We start from the raw sequence: 24360 nt of genomic DNA on the forward strand, positions 1-24360 counted from the left end.
GGTTTCCAATGGGGGGTCAGGAGGAACCTCTTCTTTTTTTAATAGCCACATGAAGGACTACCCTGCTCCTCAGCATGTAGCACAATAACCCTTGCCACAAATGAACACCATCCAAGATAAACATTTCTTTTCCCAGAGAAACCATCCCAGTGTCTGCTTCCCTTTACAATGCAAATGAGGACTACAAATGAAGATAAGACAGCCTATCACAGTATGGGCTCTTCTTGGGATGTTTTCCTACAAACAATGGCTCTGGTTGCAGACTCTTCTCCAGTCCTGACATTCCTTAGAACATTGTGGATCTCTCAGGGAGCAAAGTGTGCAGAAGGAAAATGATACTTCTTCTCCAGTGTTCCTACCCAAAAAGAGGCAAATAAATAATAGCAGAAAAGAAAAAAACAGTCACAGATCTTCATGAAAGCCTACCTGAAACTTCACCAAAAGAGGTTGTTCCCCTTTTAATATCCAACTGGCTTTTGGTGTGGTATTTGGTAGCTTGCCCCTTGTATTGCAAAGGTTAATCACCTGTAAACATTCTTCTCTTCCTGTTCAAGGACTTCTGTCCTTTTATATCTCCTTTCCTTTGATGGGTCCTTTTATGATTGAATGGCTAGATGAGCAGAGAAGCCAGTCTGGGGGAGGGAAACCTCACTAGCCCTTTGGAATCTTCCAATGTTCCAGCATGTTAAAATCACTCTCACAGCATAGAGAACAGCAGGAAAGTACCATGAATAAAAATAATTTTTTTTCCCTCTTTTAATAAGACCCCTATGCATCCCCATGTAGGCAGAATGACTTAGAAGAATCTCATTCTCCTCACTTTCCTTGTTACTAGCTGAAAATAACAGACAAGTAATTTTCACAAAACTATAAAGAAACACCACAATGCAAACAAAACCACCCTGCCAAACCCAAGTAGCAGTGCTGTGCAAAGACAAGGCAGCACTCCCTGTTATTGTCCTACCAATCCCTGGTACTGCTCAGTGGAAACCTCTTCTGAACAGGAATGGCAGCAGTAGATCCCATACAGCAAATTTTACCCTTTGGATCCAAGTTTTCTAAACAGTGAATGGTCCCACTCAGGACACTTCATATTCCATAACAAGATACTCTATTTTCTAACAGATCAATCAATACTCACATGTTTGGAAGTGCTTAAGCTCTCAAGGCAAAAGCATAAGGTCTTTTTCATGCCAACAGACAAAAAAAAAAGACACTCTGATAAGTACAGTATCAAGAACAGAACACAAAATGGACACAAAATGCATTAATTTAAGGTCTCAAATACTTTTGTATTTTACAGCGACTTAATCTTTGCACACATACACAGAAGAGTAACTCAGGACTGTGAAGCAGCATTTAGTCCTTTAAACCATTTGCTCACATACTGTCCACTACTAAGCTGAAGACTGGTAAGTCAGAACTGTTTCCTGCCTGCAAAAGGCCTTACCTTGGCAACATCTACTTACAGGAGAAGTACTGCATCAGCACTTTAACACACACAGCTGTCTTCCAGCACAAAATTAAAAAATTCCTTCTGCATTTATCTTGCCTGGCTTCAGAATCTCAACTTTGCCCAAACCCTCAGCCCACAGCCCCTTCCCTGCCCCAATGCTATTTTGAAGCAACACTTTGGATGCCAAGGGTCCTGAACACTGAGGCAAGGGAAAAGCCTTAACAAATACCTAATACAAACTTCAAAATTGGAGCTTGAATTTGTGTTATGAGGTCTAGCTATTTTCTTAATATTTTAGATTGAGAAATTCCAGAGGTATAAGACTCTCAGAGAAGGATGGTAATTCCTCCATAGTTTATTAAGACCTTCAGTTTATATACTGCTGCTTTGTTAGCGTGTCAATAGACCGTGTAAAACATCAGATCAAGAAAAGGGAAATGTCAGGTAGAAGTGTGCAGGCTCTCTGAACAGCAGGAATGAAGTTCAACTACACAACACAACCACAATGGAGTAAAACAACAGCCAGCCTGTACAGGTTCCCAAAATTGAATGAGACCATCCTTACAGTACAGAGGTTTTACTCACAGCACTTCTTCTTGCACAGACATCCACAAAAAAGGACTGTCCAACAAGAAAAAAAAACAACTGAAGAGCTCCAACATCCAGGAAAGCTCAAAATGGTTTAGGCTACAAACAAAAACCCTCAGTTAATTCCAAAAGTTCAAGTGCAAGTGAACTTCTGATTAATATTAATCACAAACACCACCAGTTTACCATGCAAATATTTTAATTATTTAAATTGCTCTCTTCTGAGCATGAAGAGACAGCAGTACCACTCCATGGTGGTATTTCCTATGACAGTGACAAAGGACCGCTTGCTTATAACTTAAATATAATAAATTCCCATTTTGTATAACTGAGGCTGAATACCCACAGGATATTATTAATATTTCCCCTCCAGCATCTGGTCTAATAAAGAAACACAGAACAGCTTTGCTGTAGTACAAAAGTTTACAGAAAGTTCAACAATTTAATTAAAGACAATACAAAATATGTTGTCTGAATTCAAATAATTTATGTAAAAGTACACACATGAGAAAATACTGGCAAGAAGATTTGGGTAACCCTATTATCGGATGCACGTTCTTTGTTCCTAGAGATAATAGAGATAACATACAGTCAAAAATACATTTATAATTTGAATTACAATAGAAGACAGTATTTCAAATACAATTTTGGGTCTGCCAGCCCTTCAAGGCAAAAGAAATTCCTGTTAACACAGGACAAATGGATAGAATAAAAAAAATAGAGCAATACTGAAGTCACTTAACAAGCCTGCAGTGTTTTGTTTTTCCTTTTATCAGGAAGGGAGAAGATACCAGAAAGTGAAAGGGACTGTGTCTTCTCAGTCAGGTTTTCAGTAAGTGTGATCAGCGCATCAGGGATTACTTTCATCCATATACCCCAGAAAAACCCATTCTCCTTGTGGAGAGACAGGGCACAGATCTTCTCTTCCACACACAGCAGTGCCATGCCCACATAAGTGTGGATCCTGAACTACCTGGTTCTCAGGGGGGCAGCTTGGCCCCTACAAACTCCTTCTCTGAGCCTCCAACAGCACCACTAATCCTCTCACATCACAACTTATTCCTCACCTTTATCAAATACTGAAACCCCAGAAGTCACCTTCATTATGGTATCAGACTAAAATACCCAATATTTCTTACCATGTGTCACTTGCCCTCCACATTTTTGTGGTCAACTAAACAGTTTAACAAGAAGACACATGATTAACTTCTTTCAAGATACTTTAGTTCATTGATTCTCAATAAAAGCACTGGTTGCAGTACAATAGTTTGACATACAGCAACAAAAGGTACTCAATTTACATGCACAAGCTATTTAACAATATTACACAGTCTTTCCTATTGCCATTACGAAACAAATACTACTGTGACAGCTGGCACAACCTTCCAATTGTTTTCATGAGCTGTAACAGAGTGATGAAAACAGTGTTGCAATGGTACAATGCCAAAGAACGGAGATTTGGCCACTGCTGGAAGATTTCAATCAAGATGTCAGTACTGTAATGGGAAACAATGTTGAAGTAATTGTAAAAACAGCAACAAAAGAAGCTATGTAAAATTGCTTTGACTTGTACTTCAGTTTAAGAAAAATGTGAAATCTACATACAGCTTTGTATAGAAACAAAAGTGCACGCAGAGGCAGAAAAGTTAAAAGTTCAAGGGAAGACAAATGTGTGGATGAGTAAAAAAACCTCTGAACACTGAAGTACTGTAAACCAGCAGCAATCTGTTGGTGAAAGAGTGCATAATTGCCTTTCTGGGTTGTTTTTGTGGGTTGGGGTTTTTTTGGTGGATATTTTTGTGTTATAGTTGGGGAGGTTGTTGTTATTTGGATTTTTATTTTTTATTTTAATAAAGCTTCCACCTTTGAAGCACAAGTGAACCTCCTCTGCATTTGTGTTTGCTGCTTGGCTGAGCTTTCATACAGTTTTACAGCTTGGTCCAGATTTTCCTGGTTTAATGTGCAAAGTACAGCACATACTATTAGGACTACTCACTCCAAGCTTTCAACATCTGCTTTTTAAGAAACAGATACAAGTGTCACCTTCATTGAAGTCAGTTTCAGTATTGCTGTTAAAGGGCGTCTAGAAATCAGAACAGAGAAGTCAGATTTATAACAAGGAGCTAAGCAATGAGTTTTGTAAAACACACACATTACAGTAAGACTTTTCCTACAGCAAATAAAAATTATCAGAGGACTTGATTTTTTTTTTAACTTTTCTCTCTAGGTTTCAGGAGTGCTAGCAATTTCAACAACAAAACTTTCAAAGTGCCCTGGCTGTGTCACCTTTTAGTGGCTTTTCCAAGTGGTATTCAAACAAGTAAGAAACCTTCTTCTCTAAGGGACAATTAGCAGTTTAGCATTATGCTATTGGCAAGTAAGATCCTGAAATATTATGAATATTCAATAGTTGTCATCATTTTATTCATAACCATATAAAAAAGCACAGTTACGTGATACTGTCAGGTCTATAATACGCCAAGTGAGACTACAAAAATAAAAGTAAAAAGGCCTCAATTCTCCTATTTTTGTTGCTTGTTTTTTTTAACTAATTGTCTCAGGAAAAAAAAAGTAGCAAAGGCTAATCTTAAACACAAAGGTATTATCATCAAATCAGGTCCTCTAATCCAGACTGATGGTACACTTATTATTTCAACTGAACCACTCATAACAAACGTGCAATGCCAGCATTCATTCATACCCTGAACTGTTCCCTGGCCTCATCTACCCAATCAATTATTCACACCTTATATTAAGCAGAACAATTTAAAAAGTTGTTTGTGGTTTTGAAACAGTTGGTCTAATTCTTTAATACCACACTCAAAACAGAGGAAGACAAATTTAAGGATATTTCAACTCAATTCACAAAACACTGTTTAGAAAGGGAAAAAAGAGGCACAAATATGGAAGTACAGAAGGTGTTAAATCACCACTTTAAAAATGGACTTGGTAGAGAGCCTACACTGGAAACACTTACCTTGTCAAAGCATCAACATGATCATCAGAAGACAATTCAGAGACACTTAAGTCAGAATTGTGAAAAAAATTAAACTATACTGTCAAAGATCACTGAAATATCTAATCTAAGGCAGTGCAAAATGATAGCTGGTGAGGGGCAACCAGTCTCCTTGCAAAGTGAGGGACTTCAAATTACTCATCCCTGACCTTCTTAGTAATCTGCATTGAAGGACCTGATGAACACCAGTGATATTTCTGTCATGCAATTACAACTGTTAAGCAACCAATATGCAGCTTAAGAGTGATACTGTCATCCATGGTGGATTATTGAAGTAATAATCCATTAAAGAATAAGTTCAAAGGGGAAAGTGGTAAACATCTTGCCATAAGTGAAAACACTTCAAAAATTTACAATTAAATAAAAAGTTAGATGATATCTTATAAAAAGAAGTACTGAACACAACAAGGCCACAATAAATTAGTGTTTCCATAAAATGACATGCTGAAGGTTTTGTTCCCAAGTCTATACATTTTTTTACTGTCTGTTAATTCCTAAATATTGACAGCATAATTGAATAATTGAGGTACAGTAGTTTACATTTGTATATGTCTTGTAAAAAGATTATTATTTTTCTTCCAGTTTTTCTTCCTCCTCTCCAAAGAACAACAAAGGAAACATTCCTAAAATGCAGCCAATGGTCACTCCAATAGCTTTACCCTAAAGAAAGAGGGGGAAAAATTAAGTTTTTCACTGATTAGTTATTAGATTACTCATTTCCCATGTACCACCACAACCAGGGACACACAACCCTTGTCCTACTTTTCAGCTGGGAATCACATTTTTCTTAGCATGCAGACTAGAAACACAGTCTATGAGAGAGAGACAGATATGACAAGGTTCGAAACAGTGTTTGCTATGACAAAAGACAATTCTGAAGGAGGGGGGCAATGATAATGAAGAGCTGCACAAGTGGTAAGGGAGGAAACAGACATTCAAAGGATTAGCAGAATGGCCAGGAAAGGAAAAAAAATAACCAAAACAACAAGCCACCAAAACAACACCTACACATATTTTAGGTGCAATTATAAATGCATCTGCTTGTATCTGGCATTGCAAATCATCAAAGGAATGAGTGGCTCCTTGCAAACATGATGGCTTTCAAAGGCAAAAGGCAAAACCAACAAAAACTGGAAAACATTTCAGTTGACCTGAATTTATAAGTCAAGAGGAGAGGCAATAAAGACAAGCAGCCTCCAAACCACATCAATAGCAGTAGGTGGATAGTGTTGAAAAACTTCAGACAGCAGGTAAAAAAGACAAAATGCTACCATACAGGCAAAAGTGCACAGAAGTCTTTTCACAGAAAAGGAATATAAACAAACTGAGTGCAATGACAGGTTTTGCCACAGGCTCAGCTTTTACTGAGAAGACTCTTAGACTATGGGGCAGCGCCCTGACAGCATGCCAACTCTTCACTGCTCTGTGCTTTGATCCATCACTGCTAAAACCTGACTTTTTCTACCATAACTTTTCCTCAATAAGTGCTATTTCTTCTCCCTTAAATCTCCAAAAGTATTTTTTCCCAATGAAGGCTCATTCTGACAAAGTGAAGTATCTGTTTCTTTACTCAATTTCTGATAATCTGTTTCTTTAATCATTGCTCACTGCTGAAGTGGGACCACTTCAAATATTTAGATGTTAAGTAAGCAATCACCCTGAAAATGCATCTGCAAGGTGAGTGTCCTGTAACTGTAAACACAGGCAGTGAATACCACTCAAATGTTAAAAGTTTGGCCAGAGAAAAGCTGATTTCATATCCAAGCTAATTATAGAACATTAGAAATTAGTACAAACCAGCACAGGTATATGAATAGCAAGCACTTGACAAAGAATATATAGGAGAGAACTACTAAATGGTAATAACTTCCAAGTAAATTATCTTATCACCGCAGCCAGAACTCAGCCCAGGTATCTGCACAGTGTACACGAAGTCATTGCAGAGACTATCCATGTCACTTGTCACTTGGGCTTGCTGTGTACAAAAAAACCTCTCAAGCTCAAAAAATTCCCATCTCTTGATTCTCCCTGTCATGGACTCAAGACTAAACCCTATGGGGAACATGCACAAAGTTGGTGGTCATCAAGGAATAAATGGAAAAAGTGACAAAAAGCATTTATCAGCTGGTTTGAACACAAAAAGCTCCACTCCAGCAGTGCTGCCCACAGGATACTCACCAAGTGTGCACTGAGCCGGGTCTGCCACATGTCAGCTTGTTTGGGTGTCAGGTCAGGGATTGACAGACCCAGCCGGGAAGCCAGAGCTTCCACATAACCTGCAAGACTGGAGAACAAGAAAACAAGAACAAATGATTTTGAATCTCACAGTATCTTCTAAGTGAGCGTTTTGAAATACTTGAACTTAAAGACAAGAGCTTTTCCTTCAGCATAACAATAAAGTGATTGAGAGAAAGTTATGGAACAGAGTTCAGACTTCTAAAGGTCACATTTTGCAATGTAATTTAATTATCTCACTGATTGAAGACACAGTATTACTAAAAAACCTTATGCAGTACAACATAACCGGTGTGAATGTTAATGCAATTTTACAGAGCTTTTTAAGTAACCTTTACTGGAGGAAAGGTCACACACAAACTAGTTAGTGGCAAGCCGTGTAATTTGCAGAAAACAAAACAGAGTGAAAGTGGGAAAAACAGGCATAACAAACAGGTTTACTTCCAGCAGTTATACAGGAACTTCCTGTAAAAACTAAAAAAAGCTGGATCTGTTTTTATCAGAAATAGGTATGCCTAAACCTGAAGACATTGCAGAGATATTGTTCTAGCTGAGGAGAAGGAAATCTCTTCAGATCTGGGGATAACAACCTGAGACGGTATATTAGGCAGAACTATATTACATTACAAAACAAATTATTTTTCCACTTTGCATCTCAATGAATGCACTTAATATTCTTAACACAAGTTCATACATACCCCAGTCCAGCTAAATCTGAAACAAGGTTTCCCAAAGCTGCAGCTGGAGGGAGGAAGAGGGAAGAGAAAAAGGTATTATTTTAGCTACAAACAAACCCAGCTCCCACCCTGCAGTGACCTTTGCATACTCTCATTTTTTATAGAATTAAAGACTAGACCTAAGCTCCTTATATTTTAGCTTTTATTCTGACCTTATTACAATTTAATAACAGCAGCAGATTAGAATTAGTAAGAGGTGCAACTATTTTACATGCAACTAATTTACATGGCGAAAACTTGACAAATACAAAAAAGACAGCACTAACACCTGGAAATCAACATAACTTTTGAGATCAGAGTTAAGAACAGCTGTGCATGATTGTCAGCTCCATGCAGCTAATGCTGGACACCAAGAAAAGCCACCCAGTGCCTGAAGAGGCACAGGAGCACTGGAAATAGAAGGAGCTGTCACTCAGGTATGCAGCTTTGATAAACATGTCAATATATCCATGAACTGTGTCAATTCAAGAAGAAATACTGTACACAAGTGAACAAAGTTACACACAAAATACAGATTTCACAGCAGACCTTACTAAGATAAGCTTTCCTGTGACTGTCTCACATTGAACCAAGGCCTGCAAATTTCCAAATCTTTAACTTGCCCTGCTGTAACATTTTCAGTTCAGCTCTCCCTCCTCGTGCTTTTCAGCAATGCTGCACCTGCAGCTGGTGGATCCATGAGCACCCTGTGACACTGCAGAGGCACCAGAGCTGCTGAGCAGAGCTTATCAGTTTGGCCCAGGGCAGGGGCAGGGTGGCTGCTTGGCCTCCTGTGGTATCTCACAAAGGCAGAGGAGCCACCAAGAAGTGCAGTAAAAAGACACCAACACTGATCTCCCCTTAGCACTGCAAGCCATTAGCAACATACAAACACATATATCCACATACATTGACACTGGGCCCTAGGGAACTTAGAGCAGTTCCATCACAGAAATGCAAATACGCTTTCCCAACTGACCCAGGATTTTAATTGTTAGGCTGAAATCAACAACAAGCACTTCAAAAGCTATTTGAACTGAAATTCCATTTCTACAAATGGAATATGTCCTAGCTTCACCCAGAGGTTGTTTCTTTATTAGGAAATGCAGCTGCAAGACTGAGGAAGAGCCATTTCCAGCCCTGTGTGCTACTTTCAGCTTAAAATATAGGAATGGGCCATATTAGTCTAAACGTGCTGCAATTTTAATACTTGCCTGCCATAGTTGAAATTCCTAAGACAACTCCAATTGACAATTCTATCTGGGTTCCCTGAAAAATAAAGATTTTTCTCATTATTTGAGGGATTTGGAGTTAAAATAAATTATATTGATACAACTGACAAAAGTATTGTTTATTGCTTGTTTACATTAAAAGTGAAAGGATAAATGGATATTTCTTGTATTAGATCACAGAGATCTTATCTTCCTGGCATACATTCCCCCTAAGGCAAGGGTCTACTTCTGAAAGTCTTTTAATTTCATCTGTACTCTCTCAGGCAGCTGGGGGACAAACCTGCAACCCCTATCCCTGCATAGCATCTTCCCCACTGCAATTTTTAGCTGTAGAGCTCTGAACAAAAACTTCTACAAATACTGAGCAAACGAATAAAACACAGTATCACAGCTCCTTCTGTTCTCAGCTGAAGAAACAAAACCACATGGTCTACATTATGAAACACCAGAACATGGTCAAAAGATGAGAGACAATGTGCATCAACTAAAACAAGACATGTTCCAGTTGGATATAACAAATCATTTTCCATCCTGAGGACAGCTGAGCTTTGGAACAGGTTGCTCAGACAAGCTGCCCTTGGATTTCTCAAGTCCCTCAGGATAAAACCATGAACAACTTGGTCTCATCTTACAGCTGGCTCTGCTTTGAGCAGGAGGTTAGACTAGAGACTCTGAGATGGTCCTGAGCAGGGGGACTTTCTAGACTAGACTTCACAGGCCATTCTATTCTGTTCTCTTGAAAAACATGAATCTTACACACTTGTTCAAGGAATTAAACAGTGAACTTACCGCAGCAATCATAATTGCGTTATCCAAAAATCCAAACCCTACAAAAGGTAATGCATTGTGGAAGAACACTAAAAGAAATAAGTAACAAAGAAAAAATAAGTATTCATAAGAGAGTTCACTAGTGCACAGGAACAACTGAAATGTCTAATACTGGTTTTAAGAGAAACAAAGGCAAAATACACAAAATTCCTTTCCTCCTGGTCACCTTTTTGTTGCTGGCAGGTGTGGTAAAACCCTTTGCTACACAGAAATGTTACTAAGGGTTTGTGAAGAACCAGCTAAAAAATCTACTTTGCAAATACTTTTACGATTTCAGGTGGAAACTACTTATACCTATTAGTGCATAGGAGAAATACTTAAAACTACACTAACTCTGCTACTATTTACAGACCTTACAGCAATGTTGCAGTATCACTGAAAATCACCAAACTGTCTCACCAGACTTCTTGAAATAAAGACCCTTTTTTCTGCAAGTCCCTCACTATTTCTGTGCAAGAAAGAAACTCCATCTTCTTCACACATTCCTAAAATTTAGTATTTCAATTCTCGTCAAAACTCCTTCAGCCAAATCTGCAAATGTTCAGGTGGGTTTCACTAGGGTGTCATATACTGTTAATTATCTCACAATTTCAATTGTGAATTGTATCTCGACTTTGTATGAGCACTATCCTCAGTGCAAGTTAGACTTGTAGCTGCTTTTTAATACATTGCTTAAGAAACCAAACTCCACCTTTTGTTTCATGCATTTTCTTCTTTTTTACTTCTAAAACAAATTAAAACCTTTCTGAAAATATTTCTGTTGCAGAAGCCTGGAACATGCTGGTCTGAGTAATTTCTCAGAATGAGCAGAGTGCTACTGTTTCATTCCTTTTTGTCTTCTTAATTTTCTCTCTCAGGTTTTAGCTTGTAAGCTTTTGATGGGGGTGGGATTGAATTTGCACAGCATTGCCTCCAGCTGCATTTCAAGGTGCTCACTTCATAAGACGAAATACAGCATGAGAAGAGACTACATGACAACAATACAGCTGAAAGTTGAATTTTTTTCATTTTTTAACATTTAAAATGCAGCAGAGTTTGGATTTGGTTGGAGTTTGTTTTTTTTTTTTTTTTCACTTCATGTTGGACTATAATTCCTCTATTTTACAAACTTAGAGATGCAAACCTAAGAAGAGGGACGAAAGAAGAGTGGATGAACCCCACAGTCATATGAAAAGAAACTGGTATCCAGTACCTTTTGGGTTTCCTTTCTGCAGACAGTATGAATCCATGACCACACAAAAAAACCAAAGCCACATTCAAGATCTTTCATGTTTAGGGTACTAGAACATGAATGGTCATCTGTAGCTAGTTTGTGAGAATACACGTATTTTCTAAACTGCACAGGTGAAAGACTACAGCACAAAACCTATGAAACGTTTCAGTTATTTTTAAACTATCACAGGACAAACTCAGCAAAACATAAATAACAAAACAAGCACACAGATATGCCCAATATTTTCAAAATGTGTGTACTGGAGCTAAACTGGGACCTCAAATTCTTGTTAAAATGCACAGAATTTTGGAATTCATGGAGTAAACAGAACTCCAGGGACAAAGGAGGAGGGAGACGGACAAATTAGAAAAAAAAAAGTAGATAATTAGAAAAGGAAAATGTTTGCCTAAATAAATTTGCTCACTGCAGAGGACAAAACCACAAAAATACACTAATTTGGAAACTAAATCAGAATTTGAATCATGAATGCACAATCTGTTTCCAATTTCTTTGCCATTTTATACCACTTCTCAGTCCTTTCAAAACACAAAACCTGCACAAGGCACTGCAGCACCAACACTGCTTGGCTTAGAAAAACAATGTTTGCTGCTGGCTTTGAACAGTGTGCTCTCATTTGGGCTTTGTGTCCTACTTTCACTCAGTGCTGCTCATTCTCCAGCCAAGGTGTTATGAAACAAAGGCAGCAGGGTGAGTGTTGGTGCTTGCTCTGGTTTTCTCTTACTCCATAAACAGGGATGAGAACAGACCAGCACTTGTGGAACAAAGATGAAGCCAATTCAAAGAGAGACTGCACAAATACTGAACCACATTCAACAAACATTCTTCTTTTACCATGTCTCAGTTGTCCTGGAGATGGTGGTGCAACCTCCAACTTCTCTAGAGAAGTCAAAATGAAATGAGAAAGTTAGCTGCTTCATCATAGATTCAGTTTATTATCAAGTCTTTACCAAATTTCTAGCAGGCAAAAAAGCAGTTATGTTATTTAACAGCTATCAAATGGGAAAGAAAAATACTTCACACCTACATTTTTATTATTTTCACAAAAGATAACATGGTATTAAAAGCCAAAATCTCTTAGAATATTACAAACTTACACCAGTATAAGTGATTATGCACAGTAACAGCATACTTCAGAAGCAGCCCAACAGCCATCTTCATTTGAAAATTACAAAACCACACCAAAATTAGAAAAATCACATCTTCTACAGACAATTGTATGTTATTTTTTAGAGGTCCTCTAAACATGCAGCAGACAACCTTCTTTTCCCCAGAGAGTCTGCAAAACAAATAGTACCATTCATATTCTCACAAAAGGTATTTTTCACAGCAATGTAAATAAAACAAAAATGGAAACCACTGATTTTGGTAACAGCAGATTAAGTTTGGTCATTTGGTGCATGTTTCAGGTATCCTGGACTCAAGTCAGTGAGAGTTTGCAAGGACCAGGACATCACTCCTGAATCTGACAGAGTACTTTCTCTACAGGAAACCAGCACAGTTGTGATCAGAGATGCTGTGCAGAATGCAGCAGCAAGTTACTTGTTTAACAGCAGCAAGGGAAAAAACCTAGCTACTCTTTTAGGTTACTCTTGTGCATTTTTTAATGTAGATATTGAGTATAAGACCTCCTTTTTAAAACAGAAAAAAATCATTCCCCAAATATTTTCCAATATTATGAGATTATGACAAGTTGCTTCCATACTTCTGCTGAGGTAACTTCCACAGACAAAGGTTAAAAATGGTACAAAGTGGAAACTACAGCTCTCAAGTATTCAAATTTTACTTGGGCAGACAAGTCATGGAAAGACAAAGCTGCAAACACGGAGTGTGATTGATTTGAGCCTATGTCTGAGCACTGCAGACTGGAGTGAGTATTCTTGCATCCAAGTCACTCTTAGACTCAAAGCTATTTCAAGGAAGAAATGGAAATATTCACTAAAGTACCTTTGAGGAAAAAAACATTAGATCATAATACCAGTATTTAGCCAACCAGGACAATGACTTCCAAAATAATTTCACTAACTGAAGGACTAACCCTTTCAAGCCCTAGCAGTTACTGAAGAGGTGCTTCCTCCCTCTGCCCAATATAAACACTACCTAAGCTCTACAAACACCAGATGCACTCACCAAGGAAATGGGACAAGTATAGCCCAAATACTACAGAAATAAAGATTATTTTGCTCTCCCCTAAAAAATGTCAAGGAATCCACAGATTCAAAGCTCAGGCTGGAAGAGGAACATGGCAAACAGAGGGGCCCCCCCGCGAGAGTCAATCTTCTGAAGCTTCGAGTATTGATGGCAAGGAAACATCAGATCAAAATTTCCAGCTTGTGTTCAGGGTGAATGGGACTGGGGATGGGACTCACTTTCATAGGATCTCCTCCTGTTCTCACAGGTTAAGCAGATCTTTTACAGAAGCACAGACAAAGAAAGAACTGTCTATATACACCAGTACTGCCCTTTGGGCAGCTTTCCTCAGAGACAATTTCCAAACACTGGGGAAAATCAGAGCCACCTTGAAACAGAGATTATTAGCTGAGGCCACTGACTCCAAAAGCTCCAGATGCCCTCAGGGTGGCCAGGAAACCTAAGTTAACACTGTCACATTCCTGATGAGGCTTCCCTAAACTCATTTGCTCCATCCTGCTGAATGCCAGTGTGAGAATAAAAGCCCCACACTGAACACAAGCACAGGAGGTCACACAGTGCTGCCCTCCATGGCTTTCTGCTCTGGTGGGAAGCTCCCACACCAACCACTGTGGCTACTGGGCTTCCTGTGGCACTGCCACTGAAACCACCCCTGCTGCAGTGCCCATCAAATTTCTAGATCTATGTCTCCATATAAAGGATTTTATAATAAGAAACTGTAACATAAAGAAATTTCCAGGAAACACTCTACCTCTGAGAAAGGCATCTTTTCAGTTTTCCCTGATTATGACAGCCAGTTAGATTAGATAATTTCCATCTATTTTGGGTATCAATACAGAATACAAAAGACTATTCAGCTTGTCACAAAATACTACAAAGCTCTAGAACATCAGTTCTGCAGATTTAACTACAACTGAGTTTGATAGCACCTGTCAGTCTACAAAATTGCATTCTACTCAGTCTAGCTAGACAGCTATTAAAAAAAGCTAAAAAAACCCAGTGAATATTTGATTTCAGAAACTTACTACCAAAAGAAGGAGAATTAAGGATGTTTGGTAGAAGGACAAAGAAATAAAAATGTCTTACATCTAGGCATAATGGGAGTTCCAAGTTATAATAAGAAAAAGAACATCAGCTCCTTCTGAGCATACATCAAGGGCTACCTTGGGATGTTTCTAAAAAAGGGAGGCTGGGGGACACTACTTTGAGGTTAGCGTAAAGACAAATTAGTGCAAGCTAGAGGGAAATACCAGGGGATCAAATATAAACAAAAACTACTTAATCATTGACATAATCTGTTTCAGTAGCATGGGATTCCTGCTAAGTAGGCATTTTATCAAGCAGTCCTTCAACACTATCAGGGCAGAAGCTGCCAGAGAGTTCACTGGGGACAGCATGGTGGCACCATGCTCTGGAGACCAGACTGCTCCTGATCAGCCACAGGGAGCTCATGCCAGTAATGGCATCCTTCCTACTGCACATGCAAGAGCTTTATTTTATAAAAGGGAGTCTTGTAAACTTGTGTGGAAGCGTGCCTTGCTTAGAACTTCCCTCATCATCAAGATAAAAATTAATCTGTGAAAAAAAATCTACGATTACACATATTAATGAGACAGGAGAAGTCTGCCAGATGAAGTTCAGTAACTGGTGCTGGTGAGCCCTGCTCATGGTCTGGCCAGGGCAGCGCTCCCTGCCTGAGCCAGGACAGAGCCTGAGAGAGCCTCTGACTCCCCAGCACAGAGCAGGGGGCTCAGGACCTTGCCACAGGGTGCCTGCAGGACCAGGCTCGTGGGAAAAGCTGTCCCCTCTGGAGCACCAAAACAAAGCTTTAAAGCACAAAGGCAACTTCCCTGAGAACTGAGGCTCTGCCTGCTGCAGGAAAGGGCTGCTGCAGCTCAGCTCTACTTGCACAGGCCAATGATTGGTCTAAAGCTGGGACATGGAGAAGGAAAAACTGGCATGAAAGCCAAAAACCTTTTTACAGAATCATTTCCAATACCACCTTTTTAAAGCATAGCGTACTTTAAAACTCTCCAAGATATGAAAGCACTGAGAGCCAAAAAAATTCTTCAAAAAAATTTTTTTTAAACTCTAGATAGCAAAATGTATTTCAGTACAGGGTATTTATTCATAGGAAGTTGTTCTGACTATTTGAATTTTTAAGACTCAGCAAAAAATGAGAATAAAAATATTCAGAGAGTACAGCAAGGGAAACATGTCCTTTGTTTATTTTCCCAGAGGGAAAACAAAATCCAAATTGCAAAACCATCTTTAAAGAACTCAATTCAGCCAGAATCAAACAATTGAGAGCTTAAATGTCTGGAGGAAAAAGAAAACAACTCTAAAGTACTCCAGAATTACATTTCACGATGGCCATTCACCAGCTCATCCTGCGTCACAGCACTCAGTAAGACACAGAATTCATCTTACTGCAGAGGGAATGAAATGAAATGGTGGAGTGAGGAATTGCTATTTTCTAACTGACATTCATTACCATAAATGAGGTTATAAACCAAGGTTCAAGTGCAATACATGTCTTGAGCCCTGAATTAGCAAAGTCTGGGAAGCAGAAAAACATTTACTGCTTCTTAAATCTGTTCTTGATATTTTTAAAATGTATACAACCATCTATTTCTCTATTTTACAAAATTGTTAGAACCTGGGGGGAAGGGGGGGGGGGGGAGCATGGGGGTGAAGGAGTGAAATATAAAACCATCAACATAAACAATACCGTCATCCACAACTTGGTCCAAACCAGCAAGTTAAAGTCACTATGCCAACTGTAGACAAGTACTTGCAATTTATTTTTAGAACTATTATTCTTAGCTGACAAACTAACCACAACTGACTAACAGGTAATGGGAGTGCACTTATTTAAAAAAAAAAAACCCAATCAAAACCCAGCAAGTTGTCATCACCAGTTTCTGAATTATCAATTTTTTAAGAACTGACATACAAGAGAACTTGCAAGCCTAAAGGCATGTATTATGTTTTATTCAAATTGCAGCTAACACCACCATAAAATTTTATAGCTGAATCTGTTAGTGTCACCCAGGGGCAGGGAACACTAACACTAAATGCAGGTACTACTGCCAGAGCTACCCTAGAAAATACTTCTGCTGACTATTGCCATATCTGAGGCAAAAATATGAGCAGTGTTTTATAGATTTTTAAATAGTGACTGAATTGCTTAAATTAATTATTAACCAATGGGTATCAAGAAGAAGAATACAATAAATATTAATAATCTAGATCTATTATAACATCACTTTAGGTTCCAAAGGCATGTAATCTAGAAGTTACAGAGGGTTTTGTCTTGAATTTACCAATTTGTTTCCTCCAAAAAGCCTGTCCAGATAATTTCAGGTAATCATTCAGATACACATCACTGAAACAACAAAAATATCACTTACACAGAACAAGAAATCAGAGCAAAAAGAGGCACTATCTACTAAAAAGAGGCACTCCTTTGCACATAAGTTCATGAGAGGATCTATGCAACCAAAATTCTGGATTGGAGCTTAAAAATGAGATGTGTTATTGCTTTGTTCAGAGGTGGATCCTCAAAAGCAATTTCTGACTCTGATGTATGAGTTCATTCATGGAATAAGATCATAAGGCACCTCCTTGTCATCCTTTTTTCTTCCTCTGCTCTTCCTCAGTGTTTTCACCAAAACTGCAATCGAGCAAAATTGAAAAAACTTGTCCCATTGATCTTCAGTTGGGTTCCCTTAATATTCCAGATGGGGAAACAACAATTCCTGAGTTGACAGTAAAGAAAAATTCTGCATCATTTGTTATAACTCACAAGTGGTTTCCTGTTACTACAGCAATTAAGGCATGAAAGGAGGCTGACTTGTGCACTGCTAAATATAGACCTGGCTGTCAGCCCCTTCAGTCACATGCCCAGCACAGGGAAAGCTGGGCGAAGCTCTGGTACAAATAGAGGAGCTGATAGAAAATTTCTCTACTACTCTGGAGAAGGCAGCTATGTCCAAAAAAATATTCTGCATAAATACAAATAGGATAGTGGTTTTTTAATCCTCCCTGTAACATTGTAGAGAATTACACAGTGATTCCTGAAAAACTTTGAAGTAGCAGGAGATTATCACCTTTATTTGAAACCTTTGTTACATCTACTGAAGAAAGAGTTGAATAAGCTTTGCAGGAATGCAGCGTGCTCCCTGGCCAATTAATTCCCTTCAGAACAAGCCCCAGTAGTGACTTCAGGTTTAGTTCATTCCTGTGATCCCCTGTAGCGAGTGTACAATACCCTTATCCTATTATCCCTTCCAAAAATGTGGCACAGCATTCATACCCTTTTAAAGATGCTTGACAAACAGAGAGACCTAAGATGGAAACCCCAAATGGAAATGTAGGAGAGAGCATGAAATGCAAATGGTATCCAGAGCCTCAAATCACTGTCCTCATCATTAAGAGGGTTTTATCCTTGACCTAATCCCCATCTTCATCAGTGCCTTATAAATGTGAAGGTCAGCATTTCCACTCAAACAGGTTAATGCCAAAGTCGTATTTGCAGTGGTTTGCTTAAAAAAGGTCTCAAACCACAGCTGGAAAAAAAAGACTTAAGATGCTTGCCTTGGGATTCAAGGGGGTTAATCAGCTAAAGTGATGACAACACAGAAAGGACTCACAGCTTGCAATAGAGATGCAGGATAAGGATAGAAATAGAGTTTGAGCTATCTCCTTCAGAGAGAAAGAGAAAATGTCAGAAAAGCAGCTGAAGTGTTTGCATAGAAGTGCCAGCAATGTAGTAAAACTGATAGGAGAGCAAACAGGACCAATAATGACATCTCTGTTCCAGAAGTAAATGGTTATATTATTATTTAAGGAAAGAAAATAAACATAAGAAGGTTCTTGAGAGCTGCCAAGAAACAAACTTGCTATAGTGATTCCTTGACTGGAAAGAACCATCTTCAGAGTTAAAATTCTCTGCCTCAAAAAAACAAATACTTGTCCAACCAAGAGAAGGCTGGCTCTGTCTTCCCTCCTCACCCTCTCCATTTAAATGCCTGAGGACTGCAAGGAGTTCTTGGGAGCCAGAGGACAGACATCTCCCAGTGGCACAGCATTTTGGATGAAAGAATCTTTGCCTGGGATTATTAACAACCTCTCCACTAGATTTGGAAAAGGACTGGATGAGTCCTTCTGACTAACAGAGTGGAATTAATAGCATCCAAATATGTTCATTTAGCTGTTTCAGTAAGATGAGGTTTTGGCATTTCTCTGTCAGCAAGGTTTTTTCTTGGGCCCCCTCTCGTTCAAGGGAGGGATCTGTCCATCATTTCATGGGTCTGCAGTTGAGCAGAGCAGCAGCACAGCAACAGTGCTGAACTGGAAACAAGACCATGGCATCTGTGCTTTATCAGAGAGCAATATATTCCCCTAAAAGGACAAGCAAAGCAATTCTGTGGGACACCACAGAAGATTTGCTAACAAAAATTATCAGCACTCTGTGTACCATCAGAGATCTGATCTACTAGAGAACTTTCATCACCTCTAAATAGGGTTGTGTCAGGCAACACTGATATCTAACCATGAGAGCTCATGAAATATCTAGGGAGTTATATGTACAATATCCTTTATTCATTTATGTTCCCCCCAAGCCCTGCTTGAACAAGAAATCTGAAAAGCTGGCAAGAAACAAGCTTGTTTATTCCTGCTCCTCCTCTCCCTTATGCCCTTTCCCATCCTGCACAAAACCACACTCCTTTCCACAGGAAAGAAAGCCAGTGGGAGAATGGTTTTAGGACAGGGAGCAGCTTTGGCTTTCAAGGCCAGGTCTGGTACCTGCAGCCAGCAGCAGAACCCCTTAGAGGAGACAGCTCACTGACAACAGCCAGTGCAGAATGCAGGGGAACCAGGCACTGCCTCCTCTCTGCCCTGGCACAAACCCGAGAGAGGGCAGTGACACAAGGGGCTGTGCCTCAGCCACAGCTGGGCTCCCACAGCCCCTGGCACCAGCAGCACCTGCACTCACACAGCACAAACCCTTCCCACAGCCACCACCAGGCACCTGCAGCAGCACCAGGCAGGTGGGGCTGGCTCATTAAATATGTTTCATGGGATCAATCTTTTCCTTTGAGAAAACTCGACTACAATCTTTACAGAGAGCTGAAGACAAACTGCTATTAAATCACATATCACTAAGTACCAGCCCTCTTGTAAGCAGAAAGTTCCATCCCCAGCCTGAGGACAACCTTGGAAGCAAGTACAACTGCAAAAATAAGCTTCTGTCTGAAATAAATTTAAATGCATGTAGAGTTTATTGCTTTTCATCTGTCTGAGACTTAATAAAGCAACCCAAAATAAGAGAGACAGAGAGGACAGAGAAACTGAATGATTGTCCAACATTTTGTTACAGACTCATATTTAGTGTAATAACATTACTCCTAATTTTTCATTGCATTAGGGCATTAAAGACAGAAGTATGAGCTGCCTTGAAATCCGTAAGAATCTGTTCATTCCTGTCAGCAAAAAGAACACCATAAGAAACCACTGTTTCTTTCTGACAATTCAAGTTCCAGCCATAAATTACACTCAAGTAATTTGTGCCTCTCTATATAAATGCCTAATGAATACAGAATGCAGTAGCAATGAAGCTATTCTTAAATCTTTACCTGCTGCTAGAGGAAGTGCAGCAGATTGATCCCTTTGATACCCCCTCCCTTCCCCATGTAACTGAGCAGAGCCTCATTTGTGAAACTAGTCTGACACCCTCATCTGACTCCTTGCACAGTCAAATTCAAACTGCAATGACAGCTTCCTATGGCAAACAGCTGAAGGAATGATTGTAATATAAAAACAGATAAAATCACTCCACAGGAACTTCGCTGTAAAAGATTTTCTTTTAGCTGTTATGTTGTAAGAGTATGAAATATCTACTGGTCTGTTCTGCAGCTGCATTATGTAATAATTTATTCTGCACATGAATTTTAAGTTCTAATAAAAAACTCATTCTGTTCACAAAAACTGTCTGAAATATTAAGATTGCTGGTTTTGTAAATAAAGTCATACAGAAGGAAGAAGCAGAAGACAAAAGCTACTGTGCTCTACTCTCCCTAAAAGTGAACAGTACCGAGTTCTAAGCTCATTTTTTATTCTTTCAACCATTTGCCTTTATTCTGCAAAGCAAAAAAGGAACATCCTTCTCCTGGTCAGTGTTTCTCCAGCCTCTGGCAAGCATCAGCCCTCTCTCAGAAGGATTCAATCACAAGTGCATCCCTGCAGTTTCCAGCTGCAGAGCCAACGCAAGCTTCAGTTCCCATCACACCCCTGCAAGTGCCAGCTGTGCACACACTCCCTCTAAAGCTGCTTCAGGACCTCTGCTCTATGGAGAGCTGCACGTCTGCTCCATCCATTTAATCCCAATGTGTGGGATCTCAGTACCTCAGGACTGAGGTGCAGAGGGACCAAGACCACCCTTGGGGGGCTCGGGAGTCCTGGAATGTTGCCAGAAGTGTCTGGTGGCTGGACTTTGATCCTACACAGGAGACGACACCTGTATGAGGATGGGAGGATTTCACTGGGGTAAATGGTGAAGGGATAAGTTAATTAGAGTGTGAGACACAGGGTTTAGGATTTCTGTACAGGGGGGTCTAAAGAAGTAAGATGGAGGAATTGGGGCATGTCCTGTTCTTCTTCTTCTTCTCGGCCTCCATCTTCTGTGGTGATGTTGGCACTTTGGGACTGGTTATTACTAAAAGTGCACTGGTTAATAAGGGTAAAAGGTATTGGGGAAAAATGATAAATATTGTATACGTAACTTTGAGTATAAAGATAGGTGACCGCCCCAGGGGCTCGCAGTGTGCTCATGGCTGGCTGCTGTGCAGACCTCTGTCGGGCTGAGAGAAAATCTTTTAGATAAACAATTAATAAACACCGAGACAAGATCTGGAGCCTCTTCTCGTCCTTTGAAGCGCGGGCTGTCCAAGGCCACTCCAGGCCTTTCCAGGTCACCTAAACAGCCGAGAAACTGACACCAATGCTTCTTAGCTTTCCCAGAAAGTACCCAGTGTCAGTTTATGAAACACACAGTTCTGCTACTTAGGACAGTTTTTGTTTTTCAACTTTACACATTTCCCCTTTTCCACTCACAGGGTTTTTAACCTGTTATTTTGTCACAGCTTCACTGTAAGCAGGCAGCAGAATCCTGTGGGTGCTGAAATTACACCCTTCACCTCCAGTTCTGCTAATCAGCTTGAGAATTAGTGAAGTGCAAGCACAAATCCTCAGCTCAGAGTTTGCTGTATACAGAAGCCTGTTTTGTTTTCCACAGGAGAGGAAATATGGAATCTAATGTATTTAACATTTCTCCCCATGGCAATGGAAAGCATGCTGTGGCACTGCCCACATCAGTGACATACTGCAATGCCACTATTTACTGGAGATCTTAATGAAATATGCACCCCTGTAGTTTTCCATGGTGTGCAATGGAGACTGATCACAGTGTGCCTCCAGCATCCTTCCCTGCCTCATTCTCTTCTCCCTCTGCTTCTCCAAAATCTGCTCAATGTTTACACAGCCCCTTTTCCAGCAGCAAAGAAGGGGATGGATTCAGGCTGAGGTTGCTTTTTGCAGTGCTGAAGCAAAGTACTGTGTGATGTGGTGGGCAGCCACTCAGACCACGATGAATAATCCCGAATAGAGAGCCAGAGGAAGGAAGAGGAGAGACAGCTCCCTTCCTAGGCACAAGACAAATGTTGAGATAAAAACTATAATTGCAAGTAGTTGCCAAAACATCAAAGGTAACCTGGGAGATGAAACCAGTATTGCTCACTAGTACAACTCAGCGTGCACTGTTAGGGACACAGAGATCCCAGAAGAGACTCCTGCCTGAGGCACAGGAACCCTCCTGGCCCTACCCATCGGAAAACACAAAGGCAGAAACTTAGGTCAAATACAACACTGCACCCTGAAGTGATCTGAAGTCAAGTTGTTACTGCAAGGGGTGATTTGATACTTTTCCTCTCATTTCTAAACTCCCTCCTGATCATGTATTTGGGACTTCTTTATTCTGGCACTTGTTCTCAGCCAGGTACACAGCCAGGCCCAGAGAATGACTGCAGTGCTAGGATGGGAAGCAGAATTGAGACTTTCATACCCAGAGGTTTTTGGGATAGAGAAAGAACAGAACATTCTTTACAACACCACAGGTGAAGCCAGCAGTAAATCCACACCCAGATGGCCAAGTCACATCTGCTACACATCAACCACCTCATCCACAGCTCATCCAGGCCTGCCCTTACCCACTGTGGGAAACCCAGGAGAATGCTTTTCCTCTATGGCTGGGAAAAAGTAATTAAAGTGAGCCTTTTTTTTTAACTGAGCTTTTAACACAGGATCAGACATAAATCACAGTAAAACTCAGCCACAGTAATGTGCAACTGCAAAAACTGAGGTAAGGATGGAAAAGAGGTAGACACAATAGGTACATAGCCTCCAACCCTGAGATGTAATCCAACAGTGAAAACTTTATAAATCCAAAGACTTTTTTTATGTTTTGGTAAACCAGATCAAATACACAAGTAAAAAACTTGTAAAAGGTCACATATCATTCCCAAGAACAGTCTTTTTCAGCCTGGGCCATCTGTGATTTATCAGAACTCAACTGCACACTGGTACATTTCTTCTGTTCAGGTAAAGGGACACTGAATCAGAGGAAGTCTGTTGAATATTTGCAAGAGGTAAAGGTCACCAGGCTGATTATTTATAACAGCACTGTCACTTTTGCAGCTACCTATTTACTTGATTTGCTTTACTCCATAAAATAATATAAATAAATAATGAATTTGCAGAAGGAGTGGTGGATTTCAAGCTGTTCTCCTATCTCTTCTTTATGGCAAAAACCTTAATTAGACAAGAGGGCTGGAAACCTAGCTGGAAATTGTTAAATCTCACTCATGAGTGAAACAGTTAATTTTATATTTGTAACATCAAAGTTTTACTTGAACTTTGTGAAAATCAGCCTGTTGCCAGAACTGAAGCAAAGAAACAACTGGATCAAGAGGTTACCTGTAATCTGAAAATACAAGCTGATGGTATTTGAAAGGGCAGTTGGCTAAAGAAATTGGTTTGTTCCATGCACATTTTTCTCCAGTCTTCCAGAAAATTAAATAAAGCAGAAAAACCACAGTTTCTACCAATTCAGATTGTTATGAATGATGAGATAATATCCTCATGGAGACTGGTGATTCACACCCTTAGTGTAAGATAAGTTACAGCAAAGCAGCCAGCACTAAGGGATAGATCACTGCACAAAGTCAAACGCTATCAAGTGCAAATAATTTGAAAAGTTACTGTAACAGCACAATAACCAGAAACTGATAATGCCTAGAAGAAAAATGTAGCAGGTCAAAGTGCAGAAATTGTTGGCTCCCAGTAAGCATTTGGACCTGAGCTATGTGGCAGTACAAGTTTACATACAACATAACCCAAAGCACAGACCTCTGTCCATGGCATGGACAGAATCACACACCAGGGACTGTCTCCTAACCCTCCCCCAACATTCCCACAATGTTTTGGGAAGCCCAGACAACAGGTCCCAGATATCTCCAAGAAGTGAGCTTTGGGAACCCAAGGCCAGGCCACTCTGCACACTGTATCTGCACAACTCCTCTCAGCTGAAGTTGGTTTCACTGTAGAAACCTTTTTGTCTCAAACTTTTCCATTCTTCCTGAAATTAGAAAGATTTTTCAAAGCTGTGTCCTTCCCCCAGGTCATGCAGGAGGCTTTCACCAGGATCACTGCCAAACAGTAAGGCATGTTTTAATTCTGGAAATGCCTAAAAGCCATGAAGCATTTTAACAGCATTAAGGAAAGGTTTTATCTCTACACACAAGCAGTAGGAGATAATAAAATAAACCACCTTCTTCTTATGGCTGCTT

At 39.8% G+C, this 24360-nt stretch overlaps 1 protein-coding gene across 3 annotated transcripts in view; it reads right to left on the reverse strand.

Annotated features, from left to right (window-relative positions):
• Positions 1-2233: 2233 nt before the first annotated feature.
• The window catches only part of TMEM65 (transmembrane protein 65), a 31375-nt gene continuing 9248 nt past the window's right edge, over positions 2234-24360 (reverse strand). For all 3 annotated transcript variants that reach the window (XM_058807144.1, XM_058807136.1, XM_058807127.1), the window contains 6 exons: positions 12137-12181; positions 10033-10100; positions 9226-9280; positions 7994-8036; positions 7239-7344; positions 2234-5720 (listed from right to left, as the gene is read on the reverse strand). In XM_058807144.1, coding sequence (XP_058663127.1) covers positions 5628-5720; positions 7239-7344; positions 7994-8036; positions 9226-9280; positions 10033-10100; positions 12137-12181 — 410 coding nt within the window. In that variant the 3' untranslated portion in view covers positions 2234-5627. The remainder of the gene's footprint in view (positions 5721-7238; positions 7345-7993; positions 8037-9225; positions 9281-10032; positions 10101-12136; positions 12182-24360) is intronic.

The sequence above is a fragment of the Ammospiza caudacuta genome, chromosome 1 (assembly GCF_027887145.1).
Source record: "Ammospiza caudacuta isolate bAmmCau1 chromosome 1, bAmmCau1.pri, whole genome shotgun sequence".
Lineage (NCBI taxonomy): Eukaryota > Metazoa > Chordata > Aves > Passeriformes > Passerellidae > Ammospiza > Ammospiza caudacuta.